This window comes from Oncorhynchus mykiss, chromosome 21 (genome assembly GCF_013265735.2).
Source record: "Oncorhynchus mykiss isolate Arlee chromosome 21, USDA_OmykA_1.1, whole genome shotgun sequence".
Classification (NCBI taxonomy): domain Eukaryota; kingdom Metazoa; phylum Chordata; class Actinopteri; order Salmoniformes; family Salmonidae; genus Oncorhynchus; species Oncorhynchus mykiss.
In genome coordinates, this window is record NC_048585.1 from 32,712,594 (window position 1) to 32,733,488 (window position 20,895).

The 20,895-nt window shown below is 42.2% G+C and overlaps 1 protein-coding gene across 1 annotated transcript in view; it reads left to right on the plus strand.

The window, feature by feature from the left end:
- The window catches only part of LOC110500277 (proton myo-inositol cotransporter), a 61,876-nt gene that overhangs the window by 18,377 nt on the left and 22,604 nt on the right, over positions 1–20,895 (plus strand). The window contains exon 4 of the mRNA XM_021577567.2: positions 17,961–18,069. Coding sequence (XP_021433242.2) covers positions 17,961–18,069 — 109 coding nt within the window. The remainder of the gene's footprint in view (positions 1–17,960; positions 18,070–20,895) is intronic.

Here is a 20,895-nt window from a genome sequence, read left to right on the forward strand (position 1 = left end):
TGCTGCGCTTTCAGGTAATTGAATGATGCAGTATGTCATTCATAACGAATACAAGGTACTGTATGCTACTATATTTGTTATCTGTTCGCTGTACAAATTTATAATGAAGTTTTATGCAATATTCCTCCCTCTCTCTCTCTTTATTTCTCTTTACTTTCTTTCCTTCTTTCCTTCTTTCCTTCTTTCCTTCTCTTTCCTTCTTTCCTTCTTTCTCTCTTTCTCTCTCTTTCTCTCTCTTTCTCTCTCTCTCTCTCCCTCTCTATTTCTCTCTCTCTCTTTCTTTCTTTCTTTCTCTCTCTTTCTCTCTCTTTCTCGCTCACCGAGATATGGGCAAAAGAAGCAGATAAGAAATTAGATATTACACAGTTAGACATTGTTCCAGGAGACAGAGAGTGTAGCACAAGTCATGCCTCTTCTCATGCTTAATTCATAATGGACAATTTTTACAATTTTATGGAATCCTGTTGGTTGGTGCCTTAGATCTGATTAAATCCTGTATCTGTTGAACTAGGATAATTTGGATTTATGTCATGTAGATGTTCACATAGATTCCTTCAGTTATTATTGCCTGAAGATAGGATGCATCCCAAATGGTACCCTATATAGCCCCATAGGTATTTTATTATGATCCCCATTAGCTGCTGCAAAAGCAACTCTTCCTGGGGTCCACACGAAACATAATACAGAATGACATAATACAGAACATCAATAGACAAGAACAGCTCAAGGACAGAACTACATTTTTTTTTAGCTTACATATCAATGCATACACAAAACTGTCTAGGTCAAATACGGGAGAGGCGTTGTGCTGCATGGTGTTGCTATTTCTGTTTTTTGAAACCAGGTTTGCTGTTTATTTGAGCAATATGAGACGGAAGGAAGTTCCATGCAATAAGGGCTCTATATAATACTGTACGCTTTCTTGAATTTGTTCTGGATTTGGGGATTGTGAAAAGACCCCTGGTTGCATGTCTGGTGGGATAAGTGTGTGTGTCAGAGCTGTGTGGAAGTTGACTGTGCAAACAATTTAGGATTTTCAACACATTAATGTTTCGTATAAAAAGAAGAAGTGATGCAGTCAGTCTGTCCTCAACTCTTAGCCAAGAGAGACTGGCATGCATAGTATTTATATCAGCCCTCAGATAACAATTAAGAGCAAAACGTGTCACTCTGTTCTGGGCCAGCTGCAGTTTAACTAGGTCTTTACTTGCAGCACTGGACCACACGACTGGACAATAATCAAGATTAGATCAAACTAGATCCTGCAGAACTTGCTTTTTGGAGTGTAGTGTCAAAAAAAGCAGAGCATCTCTTTATTACGGCTAGACCTCTCCCCATCTTTACACCCATTGAATCTATATGTTTTGACCATGACAGTTTACAATCTAAGGTAATGCCAAGTAATTTAGTCTCTTCAACTTGTTCAGCAGCCACACAATTCATTACCAGATTCAGCTGAGGTCTAGAACTTAAGGAATGATTTGTACCAAATACAATGCTCTTAGTTTTATTATCAATTTCTTTCAACCAATCATCAGTCATTTGTGTCAGTGCAGTACATGTTGAGTGCCCTTCTCTTTAAGCATGCTGAAAATGTGTTGTTCATTTGTTTACAGAGAAATAGCATTGTATTTGGTCAAACACCATTTTTTCCAACAGTTTGCTAAGAGCTGGCAGCAGGTCTGCTGTTAGAACCAGTAAAGGCCGCTTTACCACTCTTGGGTAGCGGAATTACTTTGGCTTCCCTCCACGCCTGAGGACTCTGGTACTGCACTATGTTGTGAATAGAGTGCCATTTGGTACACAGACAAACTCATTCACCCGTTGTATTATTGTCTTATTAAATCGGTAATTTGGATTTCGTATGAGGTGTGTCGTGGTATGTTACAGTCCAATGACACCCATGTTAATTTCCTAGCTTCGTTATCTGGAGACACAAGGGGATTTGCATTGTTATTTGAAATAAGGGATAATTTAATATTAACATGCTAGCGGGGTTATCTTCTAATTTAGTTCAGCTAATCGAGTTTTGAATGAATATTCCTTTTCTTCCACTGTCATTTATTCTGTTTATTTTTAAGCTCAAGGAAACAATTTTGAAACAAACTGAATTAGTTTATCTTGCTGAATATGTTTTCAATGATTTTACCCATAAATATTTTTGACATGTCGATACAAACAACAATTTTCACAGACATCAACTATTACCTACTTTATGATATTAGATGAGCTGAAAAAAAAGTAGTTAGATGAAGCAGATGCTAAACTACAGGAACTTTTTGCTAGCACAGACTGGAATATGTTCCGGAATTATTCCGATGGCATTGAGGAATACACCACATCAGTCACTGGCTTTATCAATAAGTGCATCGAGGACGTCATCCCTACAGTGACTGTACGTACATACCCCAACCAGAAACCATGGATTACTACAGGCAACATTCACACTGAGCTAAAGGGAAGAGCTGCCGCTTTCAAGGAGTGGGACTCTAACCCGGACGCTTATAAGAAATCCCGCTATGCCCTCTGACGAACCATCAAACAGACAAAGCGTCAATACAGGACTAAGGTCGAATCGTACTACACTGGCTCCAATGCTCGTCGGATGTGGCAGGGCCTGCAAACTATTACAGACTAAAACAGTCGAAAGCTGCCCAGTGGCACGAGCCTACCTGACGAGCTAAATTACTTCTATGTTTGCTTCGAGGCAAGTAACACTGAAACATGCATGAGAGCATCAGCTGTTCCGGACGATTGTGTGATCACGCTCTCTGCAGCCGATGTGAGTAAGACCTTTAAACAGGTCAACATTCACAAGGCCGCAGGGCCAGACGGACATGTACTCCAAGCATGCGCTGACCAACTGGCAAGTGTCTTCATGGACATTTTCAACCTCTCTCGGTCTGAGTCTGTAATACCAACATGTTTCAAGTAGACTGTGCCCAAGAACACTAAGGTAACCTGCCTAAATGACTACCACGTCTGTAGCCATGAATTGCTTTGAAAGGCTGGTCATGGCTCACATCGGCAATGTCATTTACAAAATAGCCTCCAACACTCTACTCAGCAAATTGGATGCAGTCTATCACAGTGCCATCCATTTTGTCACCAAAGCCCCATATACTACCCAACCCTGCGACCTATATGCTCTCGTTGGCTGGTCCTCACTACATATTTGTCGCAAAACTCACTGGCTCCAGGTCTATAAGTCTTTGCTATGTAAAGGTCCGCCTTATCTCAGCTCACTAGTCACCATAGCAACACCCACCTGTAGCACACGCTCCAGCAGGTATATTTCACAAGTCATCCCCAAAGCCAACAGCTCATTTGGCCACCTTTCCTTACAGTTCTCTGATGCCAATGACTGGAATGAAGTGCAAAAATCACTGAAGTTGGAGACTTATATCTCCCTCACTAACTAGCATCAGCTGTCAGAGCAGTTTACCGATCGCTGCAGCTGGACACAACCCAACTGTAAATAGCCTATCCAACCAACTACCTACCTCATCCCCATATTTGTTTTTGTTTTTCTGCTATTTTGCACACCAGCACATCTGCTCATCTGCACATCTACCACTCCAGTGTTAATTGCTAAATTGCAATTACTTTACAACTATGGCCTATTTATTGCCTTACCTCCTTACTTCATTTGCACACTGTATACAGATTTTTCTATTGTGTTATTGACTGTACGTTTGTTTATCCCATGTGTAACTTGTCGCACTGCTTTGCTTTATCTTGGCCAGCTCGCAGTTGTAGATGAGAACTTGTTCTCAACTGGCCTACCTGGTTAAATAAAGGTGAAATAAAATAACATCAACACCATTATCCCAAAAACCCTTGACCCACTCCAATTTGCATACCGCACCAACAGATCCACAGATGTTGCAATCTCTATTGCACTTCACACTGCCCTTTCACACCTGGACAAAAGGAACACCTATGTGAGAATGCTATTCATTGACTACAGCGTTCAACACCATAATGCCCTCAAAGCTCTAAGCTAAGGACCCTGGGACTAAACACCTCCCACTGCAACTGGATCCTGGACTTCCTGACATCCAACCCCAGGTGGTAAGGGTAGGTAACAACACATCCGCCACGCTGATCCTCAACACGGGGGCCCCTCAGGGGTGCATGCTCAGTCCCTTCCTGTACTCCCTGTTCATTCATGACTGCACGGCCTGGCACAACTCCAACACCATCATTAAGTTTGCTGATGACACAACAGTGTAGGCCTGATCACCGAGAACAATGAGACAGCCTATAGGGAGGAGGTCAGAGACCTGACCGTGTGGTGCCAGGACAACCTCTCCCTCAACATTATCAAGACAAAGGAGATAATTGTGGACTACAGGAAAAGGAGGACCGAGCACGTCCCCATTTTCATCGACAGGGCTGTAGTGGAGCAGGTTGAGAGCTTCAAGATCCTTGGCGTCCACATCATCAACAAACTAACACGGTCCAAGCACACTAAAACAGTCATGAATAGGGCACGACAAAACCTATTCAGGAGACTGAAAAGATTTGGCATGGGTCCTCAGATCCTCAAAAGGTTTTACAGTTGCACCATCGAGAGCATCCTGATGGGTTGCATCACTGCCTGGTATGGCAACTGCTCGGCCTCCGACAGCAAGTCACTTCAGAGGGTAGTGCGTACGGCCCAGTACATCACCGGGGCCAAGCTTCCTGCCATCCAGGACCTCTATACTAGGCGGTGTCAGAGGAAGGCCCTAAACATTGTCAAAGACTTCAGCCACCCTAGTCATAGACTGTTCTCTCTGCTACCGCATGGCAAGCAGTGCCGGAGCACCAAGTCTAGGTCCAAGAGGCTCCTAAATAGCTTCTACTCCCAAGCCGTAAAACTCCTGAACAGCTAATCAAACGGCTACTCAGACTGTTGTTATCTACAGTGCCTTGCGAAAGTATTCGGCCCCCTTGAACTTTGCGACCTTTTGCCACATTTCAGGCTTCAAACATAAAGATTATAAAACTGTATTTTTTTGTGAAGAATCAACAACAAGTGGGACACAATCATGAAGTGGAATGACATTTATTGGATATTTCAAACTTTTTTAACAAATCAAAAACTGAAAAATTGGGCGTGCAAAATTATTCAGCCCCCTTAAGTTAATAATTTGTAGCGCCACCTTTTGCTGCGATTACAGCTGTAAGTCGCTTGGGGTATGTCTCTATCAGTTTTGCACATCGAGAGACTGAAATTTCTTCCCATTCCTCCTTGCAAAACAGCTCGAGCTCAGTGAGGTTGGATGGAGAGCATTTGTGAACAGCAGTTTTCAGTTCTTTCCACAGATTCTCGATTGGATTCAGGTCTGGACTTTGACTTGGCCATTCTAACACCTGGATATGTTTATTTTTGAACCATTCCATTGTAGATTTTGCTTTATGTTTTGGATCATTGTCTTGTTGGAAGACAAATCTCCGTCCCAGTCTCAGGTCTTTTGCAGACTCCATCAGGTTTTCTTCCAGAATGGTCCTGTATTTGGCTCCATCCATCTTCCCATCAATTTTAACCATCTTCCCTGTCCCTGCTGAAGAAAAGCAGGCCCAAACCATGATGCTGCCACCACCATGTTTGACAGTGAGGATGGTGTGTTCAGCTGTGTTGCTTTTACGCCAAACATAACGTTTTGCATTGTTGCAAAAAGTTCAATTTTGGTTTCATCTGACCAGAGCACCTTCTTCCACATGTTTGGTGTGTCTCCCAGGTGGCTTGTGGCAAACTTTAAACAACACTTTTTATGGATATCTTTAAGAAATGGCTTTCTTCTTTCCACTCTTCCATAAAGGCCAGATTTGTGCAATATACGACTGATTGTTGTCCTATGGACAGAGTCTCCCACCTCAGCTGTAGATCTCTGCAGTTCATCCAGAGTGATCATGGGCCTCTTGGCTGCATCTCTGATCAGTCTTCTCCTTGTATGAGCTGAAAGTTTAGAGGGACGGCCAGGTCTTGGTAGATTTGCAGTGGTCTGATACTCCTTCCATTTCAATATTATCGCTTGCACAGTGCTCCTTGGGATGTTTAAAGCTTGGGAAATCTTTTTGTATGCAAATCCGGCTTTAAACTTCTTCACAACAGTATCTCGGACCTGCCTGGTGTGTTCCTTGTTCTTCATGATGCTCTCTGCGCTTATACGGAGACTTGATTACACACAGGTGGATTGTATTTATCATCATTAGTCATTTAGGTCAACATTGGATCATTCAGAGATCCTCACTGAACTTCTGGAGAGAGTTTGCTGCACTGAAAGTAAAGGGGCTGAATAATTTTGCACGCCCAATTTTTCAGTTTTTGAAATGTTAAAAAAGTTTGAAATATCCAATAAATGTCGTTCCACTTCATGATTATGTCCCACTTGTTGTTGATTCTTCACAAAAAAATACAGTTTTATATCTTTATGTTTGAAGCCTGAAATGTGGCAAAAGGTCGCAAAGTTCAAGGGGGCCGAATACTTTCGCAAGGCACTGTATGCATAGTCACTTTAATAACTCTACCTACATGTACATATTACTTCAATGTCCTCGACACCAGTGCCCCCGCACATTGACTGTGAACGGGTTCCCCCTGTATACAGCCCCATTATTGTTATTTACTGCTGCTCTTTAATCATTTGTTATTCTTATCTCTTACTTTTTTTTGTTGGTATTTGCTTAAAACTGCATTGTTGGTTAAGGGCTTGTAAGTAAGCATTTCACTGTAAGGTCTACCTACACCTGTTGTATTCGGCGCATGTGACAAATAGAATTCGATTTGATATTGTACAGAGAGGGACATTAAATTCAACAAAGATCAAGTCATTATGTAAGGATGTAAAGGAAGCATTAGAGGACAATGGAAGGCAGATGATCTTTGTCAAAGCAGATGAAAGCATAATGAATGAAGATTTAGGACTGACCTTTTGTGTTGAGATGTGAATGAAGACAGAACTATACTCTCACACTCCACCAGTCTGATACTGGCCCACTTATAAGCTCTCTTCCCATCTGTTATTTGAGGTCTGTGAAGCATAGGAACACAACCCTGTACATTTGGATTAGTCATACCCATAGCTCAGGGTTGCGGGTGGATTGGAAATTATTTTTGCCTTGATTCACCCATATCCACTTTTCCAATTAAAGTATTTGTTTAATGAATATTACATCCTTAACAGTACCAAGTCCCCATAATAATAGCCATCCAAGAACAACCTACGCACAAACTTCTCGGTACTCAAATGGCTCCTAGTAAACACAGGTTATTAGCTCTTCAATGATCTCAGTGCACTTACATCACAATATTCATTATTGCTAAGAGAACATTGTGTGAGTAGTAATATCCAGAGTTGTAAATGCTCTCTTTCTCTCTCGCTCTCTCTCTCTCTCGCTCTCTCACTCTCTCACTCTCTCACTCTCTCACTCTCTCACTCTCTCACTCTCGCTCCCATTTGTATTGGGGTAGGGGTTAGTTGGGGAACCATTTTTTTCCCCTGACGAACCACATAATGGGCCCAGATATTAACCTCTAGACTCACAGCTCCTAGCCAGAGCAACGCCTTAGGGGCTGAGTTGATTGGTTGAAACTGGAGGTGTGTGTGTTGCGCATGTCTTTTTGGAACAGCTCACATGTGATCACGTGAAATTCATCTGGTTTTTCCGTAAGGGTTCACATGGGGACGGAACCCTATGACGTTGTCCAGTTAGTGTTTGTCACGTGTATGTGAGGGTGGTGAGTGACGTATGTACTGTGCGTTAGTCGTTTCCTCCTGTACCCAGAGATAGCCCCATACCTGCTTTGATTGAATGGATCAGTTTGACCATTGATTTTTGTCCTGTTTTTGTGAAGAAAATGCTTTGTTTTTTGTCTTCTGAAGGCACCACAGAATGCCTTCTTTTAAAGGGCCCCAAATGATTTTGTAGCAGACATCTTTTGGCAAGATTTCAGAATCCTATCCAACAGATAGTGGTATACAAGCCTTTCTGTCAGGTTTCTACTTAATGAATAAGGGGACTCAATCATGGGGAAAGTAGCTCTGATAGCCTTTCTATCTTTTTGTATTCACCAGCAAGGACAGAGGCATCACATTTTAAAGAGAGACGGAGGCAGTAGTTAGAAACAGATAACATAAGTATTCCTGCAACATTATTTAGCTGAAATATAGTTTCATCTCTAAAAAAATAAAGCAACTTTTTTAATTTAAAGCAAGCCATTTTAATTTTTAGGATTCATATAATATTTTCTAAATATAGTACACGACATCCGACTTTGACCATAGTCCTTCCTAATAATAATTAAGACCTAAGCAATCCCCAAAACATTTCAAATGTATCCCATGGAAGCCCCAGTCCCCACACCAATCCCACCCAAAATGGACAGTATACAAAATCAGTTCTCTATGTCTGAGAAGAGGTATGGAGCTGTGGCTTGGAGTATTGTTTCTTCGTACAGTTGAAGTCGGACGTTTACATATACTTAGGTTGGAGCCATTAAAATTAGTTGTTCAACCACTCCACAAATTTCTTGTTAACAAACTATAGTTTTGGCAAGTCGGTTAGGACATCTACTTTGTGCATGACACAAGTAATTTTTCAAGTAATTGTTTACAGACAGATTATTTCACTTAGGCTAATTGACATCATTTGAGTCAATTGGAGGTGTACCTGTGGATGTATTTCAAGGCCTACCTTCACACTCAGTGCCTCTTTGCTTGACATCATGGGAAAATAAAAAGAAATAAGCAAAGACCTCAGAAAAAAAATTGTAGACCTCCACAAGTCTGGTTCATCCTTTTTAAATACTTGAATGTACCATGTTCGTCTGTACAAACATTAGTGTGCAAGTATAAACACCATTGGACTACAGAGCCGTCACACCGCTCAGGAAGGAGATGCATTCTGTCTCCTAGAGATGAATGTACTTTGGTACGAAAAGTGCAAATCAATCCCAGAACAACATCAAAGGACCTTGTGAAGATGCTGGAGGAAACAGGTACAAAAGTATCTTTATCCACAGTAAAATGAGTGTTCCTCTCCTCTCTATCTCCTCTCCTCGCCCCAAACCAGGGACCCTCTGCACACATCGACAACAGCCACCCTCGAAGCATCGTTACCCATCGCTCCACAAAATCCGCGGCCCTTGCAGAGCAAGGGGAACAACTACTTCAAGGTCTCAAAGCGAGTGACGTCACCGATTGAACTGTATATGCTCAATATGAATGCTCAGTGTCAATGCAATCATAACGGTCCACAGGTGGGCTAGAGGAAAGTATCATTTCAGTGAATGAATGATCACGAATGAAGGGAGATGGGAATACAGATTGTAATCTTAAACTATGAAATGCAGTAAACGTACACTGTGTTGTGACTTGGAGCACCACGAGAGTAGTTGTTTAAAGAGTTACCATCTCCCGAATTTAACTCTAAAGGTCTTTTACCGATCATATCCATAAAACAGTCAATGTATTAATCATTCCCTCGTATCATATCATCATTCTGAACAGTCGTAACGTCCTGCATCTGCAAAAACCCCAGCCTTACTTAAGATTCAGTGCTACACAAATTGGTTTAATTATTTATTTACTAGCTACTAAATGATAACACAGGATAAACATACACACATAATACATTAGAAAAGGTCCCTAGTGGACTGGCACAACCTATGGCGGCTTGTTACCAAGGAGAATGACAGGGAGGGAGAGCTAGAGAGAGAATAAGACCCATATCGTTGATACATTTTAGGAACTACTCTCACAGTAATCATATACTTTGCACATGAACTGCTGCCCGTATGGAATAAGAAATCATGAATCTATTTGTGTGAGTGCCTTCGTTCGCCATTTATCTTTGTCGGAACCAGACCTTCTTAGAAAGGGTGTTGGGCCTTTCCTCTGCACATTTGTAAGGCTCTGATTGTCCAAGAGGTGTTTCTCTGTTCTCCTCTCATTTGCTCCCGAAGCTTCATTGAAGATAGGCTAGCCAGCTGTGTTGATGGTTCCAGTTGGGTGATGAGAGTAGCGTACTACGGTGATTTGAAAGAGTATTAGAATGTTCCCACTTAAATTTACTTTAGAAGAGATTTTACTTAGGACAGCTAATCAGCCGTACCAGTGGTTGTCCAGGAGGTGACTTTATTGTCTCAACCACGTTTGAGATTCAGAGTTCAAACCACTTTATAAGTTGGCTGAAAATCTGTCTTTCCTGGTCTACATGTCAGGCTGACACACTCTCTGACCTCAGTCGGAGCGTGGCTACTTACAGTGCAAAGTTTATTGAAGACAATTATCTCTTATGGCTCAAAAGTCACATCCCTATCTTAACAAACATACTGTCATAATTGTTAATATTTCATGCACAACATAAAGGATGGAGACTTTGTACATGTAGTGTATATAGTTTTCAAGTTACAGTATTTCCTTCATTACACTTTTAATGACATCACAAAATAACAACCCATATGACATTATAATTCTTTAGCTCGCCTCTGACCATTCCCCACATTCTCTGTTAGGAATATTTTTCAGTATTCCCTTTAGAACGTGTTAGAGTTTCGTCTGGAAAAGTCTCTGGAGACTATTTGGAGAGGGGTGTTCTCTGGATCTCCTTTAATTTATGACAGGTTGTGAGCTGTCCCCACCAGCTCCCTCTGTGGGTGAGAGAGGGTCTGGTTACTGTCATCCATTGCCAAGCTGATTTGACTCATTCGGATCCTTACAGGACAGTCATGACAACTGAAAAGCTTAGCCAACTGTTAAATAATGCAAGTACTAAAACTGAGTTAGAGAGTGGAAATGTAAAAAAATGCATACCTCCTGTCTCCTGGCTATCTGTGTGAAATGTGATCTAACTCTCTCCAGTCTCCCTTTTGTACTCTTAGCTAACCTGGAAAAGATTTCTAACTAGGAAGACAAGATTTCTTAACACGTCAACCTCAAAGGGAACAACTACCTAACTGTAGCTCTCTGCTCTCTCCATGCATGATGAAATTACACTGAGATAAGCTTTCTCATCTAATTGATCAATTGATCATTGAGATGTTTGTTGCATTGTTTTATTTGCCTGTTTGTACAGGGAGGTTTTAAAACAGTATCAGTCTTTTTACTGACATCAACAACTCCGTTTGCTTCAAAGTAAAGTCATGTCTTCTGCTCTTCTGTCATCCTGATTGTGCTCTTGTCTTCTGTTCTTCTTTTCTCTTCTCATTCATATTAAACTGTACATCAGTGTCAGTGTTTGTTCTTCTGTAAAGCTAAATGCAATGGAACATAACAGAACAGGCCTGATCATAAAGGATGGATAACTAGATCTGTGTTTCACAGACCGGACAGCAGAGCTATCACACAGGGATAGGTTTACAGACAAAAGGACAACGTCGGGGAACAGAGAGTCCAGACAGACTAGGAGAATTGGGCATACGTGTGTTTGTGTGTGTGTGTATTCAGACCCCTTGACCCTTTACACATTTTGTTAAGTTACAGCCTTATTCTAAAATTGATTCAATCGTTTTTTCACCCTCATCAATCTACACACAATACCCTATAATGACAAAGGAAAAACAGGTTTTTATTAATTTATGAAATATCACATTTATATAAGTATTCAGACCCTTTACTCAGTACTTTGTTGTAGCACATTTGGCAGTGAAAACAGCCTCGAGTCTTCTTTGGTATGATGCTAAAAGCTTGGCACACTTGTATTTGGGGAGTTTCTCCCATTCTTCTCTGCAGATCCTCTCAAGCTCTGTCAGGTTGGATGGTGAGCTATTTTCAGGTCTTTCCAGAGATGTTTGATCGGGTTCAAGTCCGGGCTCTGGCTGGGCCACTCGAGGACATTCAGAGACTTGTACTGAAGCCACTCCTGCGTTGTCTTGGCTGAGTGCTTAAGGTAGTTGTCCTGATGGAAGGTGAACCTTCACACCGGTGTTAGGTCCTGTGCGCTCTGGAGCAGGTTTTCATCAAGGATCTCTCTGTACTTTGCTCCGTTCATCTTTGCCTCAATCCCGACTAGTCTCCCAATCCCTGCCACTAAAAAACATCCACACAGCATGATGCTGCCATCACCATGCTTCACCGTAGGCATGGTGCCAGATTTAGTCCAGACGTAACGCTTGGAATTCAGGCCAAAGATTTCAAGAGTTCGAAGGCCACTTTGTTCTTGGGGACTTTCGATACTGCAGACATTTTTGGTACCCTCTCCCAAATCTCTGCCTCGACACAATCCTGTCTCGGAGCTCTACAGACAATTCCTTCGACCTTATGGCTTGATTTTTGCTCTGACATTCACTGTCAACTGTGGGACCTTATATAGACAGGTGTGTGCCTTTTCCAAATCATGTGCAATCAATTGACTTTACCACAGCTGGACTCCAATCAAGTTGTAGAAACATCTCAAGGATGATCAATAGAAACAGGATGGACATGAGCTCAATTTCGAGTCTCATAGCAAATGATCTGAATACTAATGTAAATAAGGTATCTGTTTTCAAAAAAACTGTTTTTGCTTTGTCATTATGGGGTATTGTGTGTAGATTGCTTAGGATTTTTTTTATTTAATACATTTTTGAATAAGGCTGTGTCGTGTCTGTACTATCATTAAATTAAGACTTTTACTTTTTATCAAAGATTCTCTGTAATTAGTAATACGCGATTAAACTGATTAATCATGTAACTGTAATTAACTAGGAAGTCGGGGCACCAAGGAAAATATAATTTCCTAAAATATAATTTCCTAAAATAATTTCATATATTTTCATATCTGATCTATAGTCTTCTGATTTAATTAATTATTTACTTTACCTCACGTTAGTCTCATTCCAAATGTTGTAAATTGTTGGTTATCTGCACGAACCCAGTCTTCACTATGAGTCATCCATACATCAATTGTCTTAAATCATTTATTTATTACTAACGAAGTAATCCACAGAAATGCATAAACAAACAGTAAATATAGTTACAAGAAATGATAGGAGATGTGCCCCTAGTGGGCTAAACCGGCATCGCGGCTTGGTGGACAAAAAGGGAAGTGGGGGTCGACTGAAGTCACTACAGATTTAATAATTATAACAATTGAAATGTTAATCCTTTACAGATGAACGCTCACTCATTCGGGAACAATTGCAATCAATACATATATTTACGCTCAGTGTGTCTTCTTGATCGCTGTTAAAAAGTTGTTTCTTTTGTAGAATTGTCCGTCTCTCTCCCAATCTCTCTGTTGTGGTGGTTAGAGTGGATTGTTCAGAGTGACATTCCTTCAGTCGTTATAGAATGGATGTTTCGGCGGTTGTCGTTCTTCGTGTTCAATGATACCGAATTCCTAACTGCAGACTAGTAATTAATATCAAAGACTTGTTCATATTCTGTCGGTATCGATAGTCTAAGAGTTTAACCACGTGGTATGGTTAAAAGATTCAGCAATGGTCTGCAACCTTCATCCCCTCCTAAGGGAGAAAAACATGGTCTGGTGATAATTTCTCAAAGTTGGGTTTATTAGAAATTGCAGAAAAGGGCTGTCCCAGGATGCCTGACCCTAACTGGGCTCATGGGCGGTCCTCTGATTTAGTTAAACTCAAAAGGGAATTGGAGATTCCTTCATTAAACAGTCCAAAATCACATCACACAATTTTATAAACAGTATCATACTCACTCATTCATCTTATACAACAATTAGATGTAAGCCTCATATCTGAGGCTATTATATAAACAGCGTTATGGCAATGTGGCCACACCGTCTCCCATGAGCTTCCCCAAAATGTAACAAACTGACCATTTTTTTTATACCTTGCCCCGGAACATGACATTTGTTCGGACCTCAAGTTCTGTGATGTGGAAGAAATTCCTTTGTTCTCTATGAAAATTCACTCTGTCTCTTATACTGTGTGGCCATGAGGCAGGGTCTTCTCAGGAATTTACGACCTCTCTCTGACCACAGCAGCCTAGTTGAAGGAGGCAGAGGGAGGCAGGGAGAAGGGGATTGGCTTGCTGTACCCAAAGAGGGCAACGTCATGACAGCTGTAACGTAACAGAATGTGGAAAAAGTCAAGGGGTCTGAATACTCTCCAAAGGCACTGTATGTGTGTGTGTGCTCTCGAAGATACCGTATGTGTCTGTCTTACTGGGCTTGGCAACCGCTGGCGGCCGGCCCTCAGTGCCCTCGGATAACCGACCCAGCTGCTACCCTCATACATCTGTAGAGATGGAACAACAAAGCGGGAGAGGAGAGATGGAGATGTACTGACCTTGCGGAAATCTCTTACAGACACTTAGTTAAATGACATGTGGGACAGAAAGAGCTATTTCCATAAACTCTGAAAGTAATGGTTGGTTGTTAATCTTCCTGTAGATGGGAGTTCCATTGATCTCTTCATTAAGTTCCTTGGGTTACTTTGATTGGGTGTTATCCAAGGTCCTGTCTGTCCCGAACCTAATCAAACTATCTATTCATGACAGAGGATGACATTCGACAACCTTACAAATGACTTATTGATCAATAATAAGATAGGGACATGAATCTCCATTGCTTATCAGTAGCTGGATTGGAATCCTAATCAGTATACTGAGAAGTTGAATCCTTCTCAAAGGAACGTAAAATAATCAACATGTTGTCAAACGTCTCGGTCTCTTCCACTCACTCACTCCCCCATCCCTTCCTCTCTCTTTCTGTTATTCGCTTTCTCCCCCTCTTCCTCCTCCACATGCCCTCTTTGTCGTTCTCCATCTCTCTCCTTGCTCACTCTCCGTCTCTCGCTTTCGCTCTCTCTCTTGGCGCTGTGGCTACATTCATCCTGTCACTCTCCTTTGTGTAGCCTAAGACAGGCAGTGGAGAGAGAGATCAATTAAATGTTTCCACTGTAGTAATCAAACAGTGATGCGTGCCTGTGCAGAAGGTTCCATGAGAGAACATCTAGGAACCCTTTCTGGGTTATTTGATGTGCAGAATAAAACATCCCAGCTCCTGAAGCTATCGCTATACCAACATATACCACCAAATTCACTCTCATTGGAGTCGCTTGGGTGTTTCCCTGGCGAAGTTTGCCAAGGGGAAATTTGATAATTGGGGATTCCATTGGTGTGTATCAAAGGGGAGAAGATGCCCCATAACACTGGCCTCATCTGACTGTACACTAATTAGGTTTTAACTCAGCTGTGTCTATTGTGTTTCCTTTTTACTGTATGGCTACTGCACTCTGTAGGTTTGATATGAGTAATATGGAATTAAATTAAAGAGAGGAGCAGTGTCTTTGTGGTAGACTTTTAAAGGATAGGTGGTGTGAGTGTAATGGCTAAAACAGCTTTTTTGGTACAGCGGAACACATTACTTGGACAGACAGACCGCCGTGAACCAACCGGGACAGATATAGATAAATTGGAAGCTATACTCACTCAAATGAACACTACATTAAGATGGAAAGGACATTCTATCCATGTTCCCTGCTTTCCATCCTAATGTAGTGTTCATTTGAGTGAGTTTAGCTTCCAATTTATCTCTGTCCCTCACCCCCCTATTCCTCTCTCACTCATCAATCATTCTCTCCATCTCCCCTCTATCACCCCCCTTTTTCTCCCCTCTGTCTCACTCTCGCTGGACTCATCTGTTCTCTGATTAGGTTAGAGGGGAGCGCTGTTCATGCCCGTGTGTGTGTCTCTGCCTGAGTATGTTACGCTCCCCAGCAAGAAAACCAAAAATGTCACTCAAACAGAATTGGGAAATAAGAGTCACTGACCAACGGCCAAAATGAAACAGGTGGGGTTTAAGGAAGACACTCATGGAGGTGTCCACTGATAGTTGACTAGCAACCCCCCCCCCACAAAACTTAAAGACAACAAGCAAACCAAAATCAGATAACGGATTGCTTGTCTAGAACTCAAAATAGGGCGTGCCAACTAAAGGTGTTAACCCACTGCATCTATCAAGACAACTGAAGCATTAGGCCAGCCACTCTTAAATAGCACCTGGGCCAGCACAGGTGAAACACCTTCCCACTAACGAGATGGCAACCAGCACAGGTGTAAAACATACTGACTACGAGGTGACACCAATCGGTGTGCACTACGTGCTAACGAGCTACATTGTACGTGCTAAAGTCCAACCTCAAAACATAAATGGAAAAACCAAAGCCTGTAACACCTTCTCCCTTAAGACATCAAATATATCCTATCCTAAGTTTGCTCACAGCAAACAACTTCTATTTCACAACATGGTCAACTTATATGTGCCGCCTTCTCCAATGTAAGCATGGCGTCTGCTGGGTGTCAACAATTAAATATAAGACATAACACATTTTTTTTAAATAGACAGTACCAGTCAAAGGTTTGGACACCTATTCATTCAAGGGTTTTTCTTTATTTGTACTATTTTCTACAATGTAGAATAACGGCGAAGATATCAAAACTATGAAATAACACATGGAATCATTTATATTTGAGATTCTCCAAAGTAGCAACCCTTTGCCTTGATGACAGCTTTGCAAACTCTACAATTCTTTTTTGAGGTCTTGGCTGATTTATTTTTATTTTCCCATGATGTCAAACAGAGGCACTGATTTTGAAGTTAGGCCTTGAAATACATCCACAGGTACACCTCCAGTTGACTCAAAGGATGTCAATTAGCCTTTCAGAAGCTTCTAAAGCCATGACATATGGGGACAAGCCCCCATTTTGTTTCGTTCCCCCTTCTGTTTGAGCGACATTTTTGGTTTTCTTGCTGGGGAATGTGAGTGTATGCACAAGCAGTGTCTGTGTTTATCAGTGTGTGTATTTGTGCGTCTCTGTGAAGTTTGCACTTCATTCATTGACAGACCCATTACCTAGGTTGGTTGGTTCACGGCGATCTGTCTGTCCATCTCTCAGGATCTGTGCTGCAGCTAATCAGCTCTCTGTCCTCTGGTATTGTCTCCTGGGCCCATTCAATCCTGCCTCTACAATGTTAGTGCTCTACAAATAGTTGACTCTCATAAACACATCACTTCCTATCAGTTCCTGATGGCTACATTTGTAACCTGGCAGCTCATGTCCACACTCACTTTACTCACGCAGTCGATAAACACAAACACACACACAGTCCAAGTCAACATTCACTTCCGTCAGCTATAAATAATGTGTACCGGTAACATTTGGAGACTGTCAACTTCCATGAATGTTTATGGCATCTTTGTATTATTTTGTGATACACACGATATGAACAGATCTATATTTTGATTAACAACTTTGCTAAGCTTTACGAGAGGCATAACATGGGACATCCATACATGCATTCAAAGATAATGACAGCAGTAATAGTCAGGAAGCGTTGTGCTGGGAAAAACAGCGTGATTTGATTGGTCTCCCCAGTGTGTGTGGCTAAGTGCAGAGTGGCTCGGTCAGTGTTGAATGGTTATCGGGAGAGCCTGCTGTGACTGGTCCTGGAGAGAGTGTTTTCTGTTTCAGTGAGGCGCTGTCCGGTAGCTGTGCGTGTGTTTTGTGTGTGTGTGTGTGTGTGTTCAGCCTGTCTCAGAGCTAAAGGAGCTCTTCCCAGCCCAGCTAGCATCCACCCCCTCACAGCTGCTCCAGGCCAACACTGTGTTTGTCTGTGTTTGTCAGCGTTTGTGTACATTTGTCAGCATGTGTCTGTCTGTGTGTCTGTGTGTCTGTGTGTCTGTGTGTCTGTCTGTCTGTCTGTCTGTGTTTGATATCTCAGTGGAGTTATCAAAGCTCTGCATGCCAGACGTTCTGTCCTATTATGACTGCTTCTCCCTGGAGTCTCTGTTTGAAGGTCTCAGCTGTAAGCCTGCTGCTTCTGCTCCTTCTGCCTCAGACACAACTTTACTTTCAAACAGAACAAACTTCAGCCACTTGCTGGTGTCGCTGTTGGCCTGTTTCATGTGTATTGTGTTTGTCCATTGATAGGCTGATGATGATCAATAGGTATATTCTAACCTCTGCTCCTTTGTGTGTGTGTGTGTGTGTATGTGGTGTGTGTGTGTCCAGATGGCCCGGTGATCTGGAGGATGCTGACCTACCCCCCCACTCGGAGAGCACTCCTGGTGGGATGTGGACTGCAGATGTTCCAACAGCTCTCTGGGATCAACACTGTCATGTGAGTACTCAGCCTAAGCTTTAGTATCTGAGTGGCCTGAGTGGCCCCTGCACATTGAATATGGTACTGGCACTGATCTGTATATACTTGCATTCTCATGTTTCTTTCTTTACTTTCTCATGTTTCTTTTCTTTTTCTCCGTATTCCTTGTGTTTTATGTTTGACTTTTTATTATCTAGATATATTTTTTTCTGCACTGTTGGGAAAGAGCTCACAAGTAAGCATTTCACTGTACTGTTTCACACCTGTTGGATCCTTTGCACGTGGCGAATAACTTTGAAACTTGTTGGTTAGAGTTTCCACATTAAGGAGATTTTTTTAACTCTGCATCGTCGGGAAAGAGCAAGTAAGAATTTTACTGTAAGGTCTTCACTTGTTGTATTTGGCGCATGTGAAAAATAAAGTTAGATTTTGATGTAAGTGGTAAGGCCCTGTTATAGACTAGCGTCCTGTCCAGGGGATGTACTTGTACATCAAGCTGCCTCACGCTACAGAAACAGGAGATATGCTCTGTCTCAGAGATATGCTCTGTCTCCGATGTGCCATTTCGGTTCGCACAAACCAAGGCTCTTGTGCAAATTCGCTGGGCTAACATGCCTAAGCTATAGCTAAGTGAGGTAACATGGTTTTGATTAAGGTACATTCATATTTACAGGATCAACACCGTCATGTGAGTGGTATAGTAACATGCCCATGTAGCCTTCAGCTTAGTGGGCTTGCAAGGTCCTATGAATCATGTCGAATACCAGTTCAATGGCCCAGTCAACGCTTAGACAATGACATGCAGGATCTACACTATCATGTGCTGTAAAGGAGATAGTTCACAGAGCCACACCTGTGTGATTGGTAAAAGCAACCTTGCCTGAAGAAAATTGACAATTGACAGTGATAACCTACATTATACATTTTTTTGGGGTGTATCAAATTCTTTCACGTAAACACCCCTTTTTCTGTTGCGTTTAATGCTTCATGCACTTTTATGCACTTTTCAGGGTCAATCGCTCACTGAATTTCCTTCGTGCCTGTAAGGTGGTAGACCAATGAGTCTTTATTTCCATCTCAAGTGAGATTGCCTCGTCTAGTTCTCTCTCATCCCCCCTGATCTCAAGCATATTCTGGGCATTGTAAACAATCTTGCGATATGTGCTGTTGCTAAGCAACCATTTGAGGTGAGAGGAATAGGACAAGTGGGTGTGCGTGGGTGTCGGTTTGGTGTGCGGGCGTGCTAGCGTGTTTGTGTGTACGTGCGTGTGGGTGATAACCAAGGTTTTACGTGTGTTTGTGTGTGTGTGAATTTATTAAGGCAGTTAGCGTGTGTTTTGGTCCGTTGCTGTGTTTACTTCTCCCTCTGGTCATTTGTAAAGACACAGGTGGTGGCAGAGACAGCCAAGTGACAACAAATCAGGTTGATGGGTTGTATGCCTCAGTGGGATCTGACATGGGGCACATGCCTATGTGTCACTCACTCACTCCTTACCAAACCCCAGCCCCAGCCCCAGCCCCAGCCCTAGTCACAATGGTGCAGGGCAGTCACACAGAGACACTCGCTCTTTCCTTGTCCAGCCCAAGATCATCTCAGTTGGCTAAGGAGTATATGGAGAGACAGTCCCTCATCCTCTGTTCAACTCAGACCTGTTTGTGTTACTTACTCATCCTCTGCCCAGCCCTCAAATGAAACAGCATGATTCCTCTTCCTAAGATGCTTTGGAAGAGTTTCATATGGTATGAATCCTGTCACCCACCCAGTACCTCTTTCTCTGTTCCGACCCTGTCACGAAGAGAGGACTCTAAATGCTGTTCCGCCAACATCCCAGCTTCGGTTCCTCTCAGACTCTCTCAGGCAAACTACTATAGCGGACTCATAGATACAAGTATGCACAGTACACACACACACAGACGTTGTTGTGAACTGAACTCAGAGTGCTGTCGGATTGACGTCTCCACCTGCCAGAGAGCGTCGGGATGAGAGATGTATTGATGCATATCTCTCATGGACTTAAGGTCTCCCGGGATGTGCCGATTTTATGGCAGTTTGGGATATGTTTGTGGTTCCTTGCGGACTTCTCTCTCTCTCTCTGTCTCTCTGTCTCTCTGTCTCTCTGTCTCTCTGTCTCTCTGTCTCTCTCTGGCTCTCTGGCTCTGCCCGTCCGTTTATTTGTCTGTCTGTCATTGTGAGCCACAATGAGGAACAAGAATGAACTGGCCTGTCTTGTCAGTGAGGATGTGTCCTCTTTCTATTAGATCTGGAATCATAATGATTCGATTAGCCACATTATCCAGCACGCAAAGGTCACTGTAGGAGAGAGAGGGAGGTAAAGATAGGAAGTAGAGCGTGGGAGGGAGGTAGAGAGAGGTACATGCAGGCAGAAGAGAGAGTAAGGTGATTTAAGAAGTGGACAGAGAGAGAGAGAGAGGGGGGAGATAAAGGGAAAGAGAGAGAATTAATGAGAGAATGAGGGGCCAAGAGGGAAGGTCATCTGTCTGTTTCTCCTCTGCCAGAAGTTAAGCATGAGAGCACAGCAGAGGCCACAGGTGTTGTTGATCCATCCATAATTGAACAATGTCAATCAGTGACGGTGTCACTGAACATTGGCCATGTTTTGCTCTGGTCTCAACATGATACTCATGTACACAGATTACTTACAGTATATTTCAAAGTTTGTATTTATTAAGAAATGCCATAGTATATCATACTGTAAAATTATACATGATTTGGAATTAACCAGCATAGGGTAACCTGTCAGATTATATTGTTTCTATCTTAATCTTTTGGTTTGTCATATTTTAGTGTATAATTGAGTTTTTATGTGTGCATGTTTGTTCACA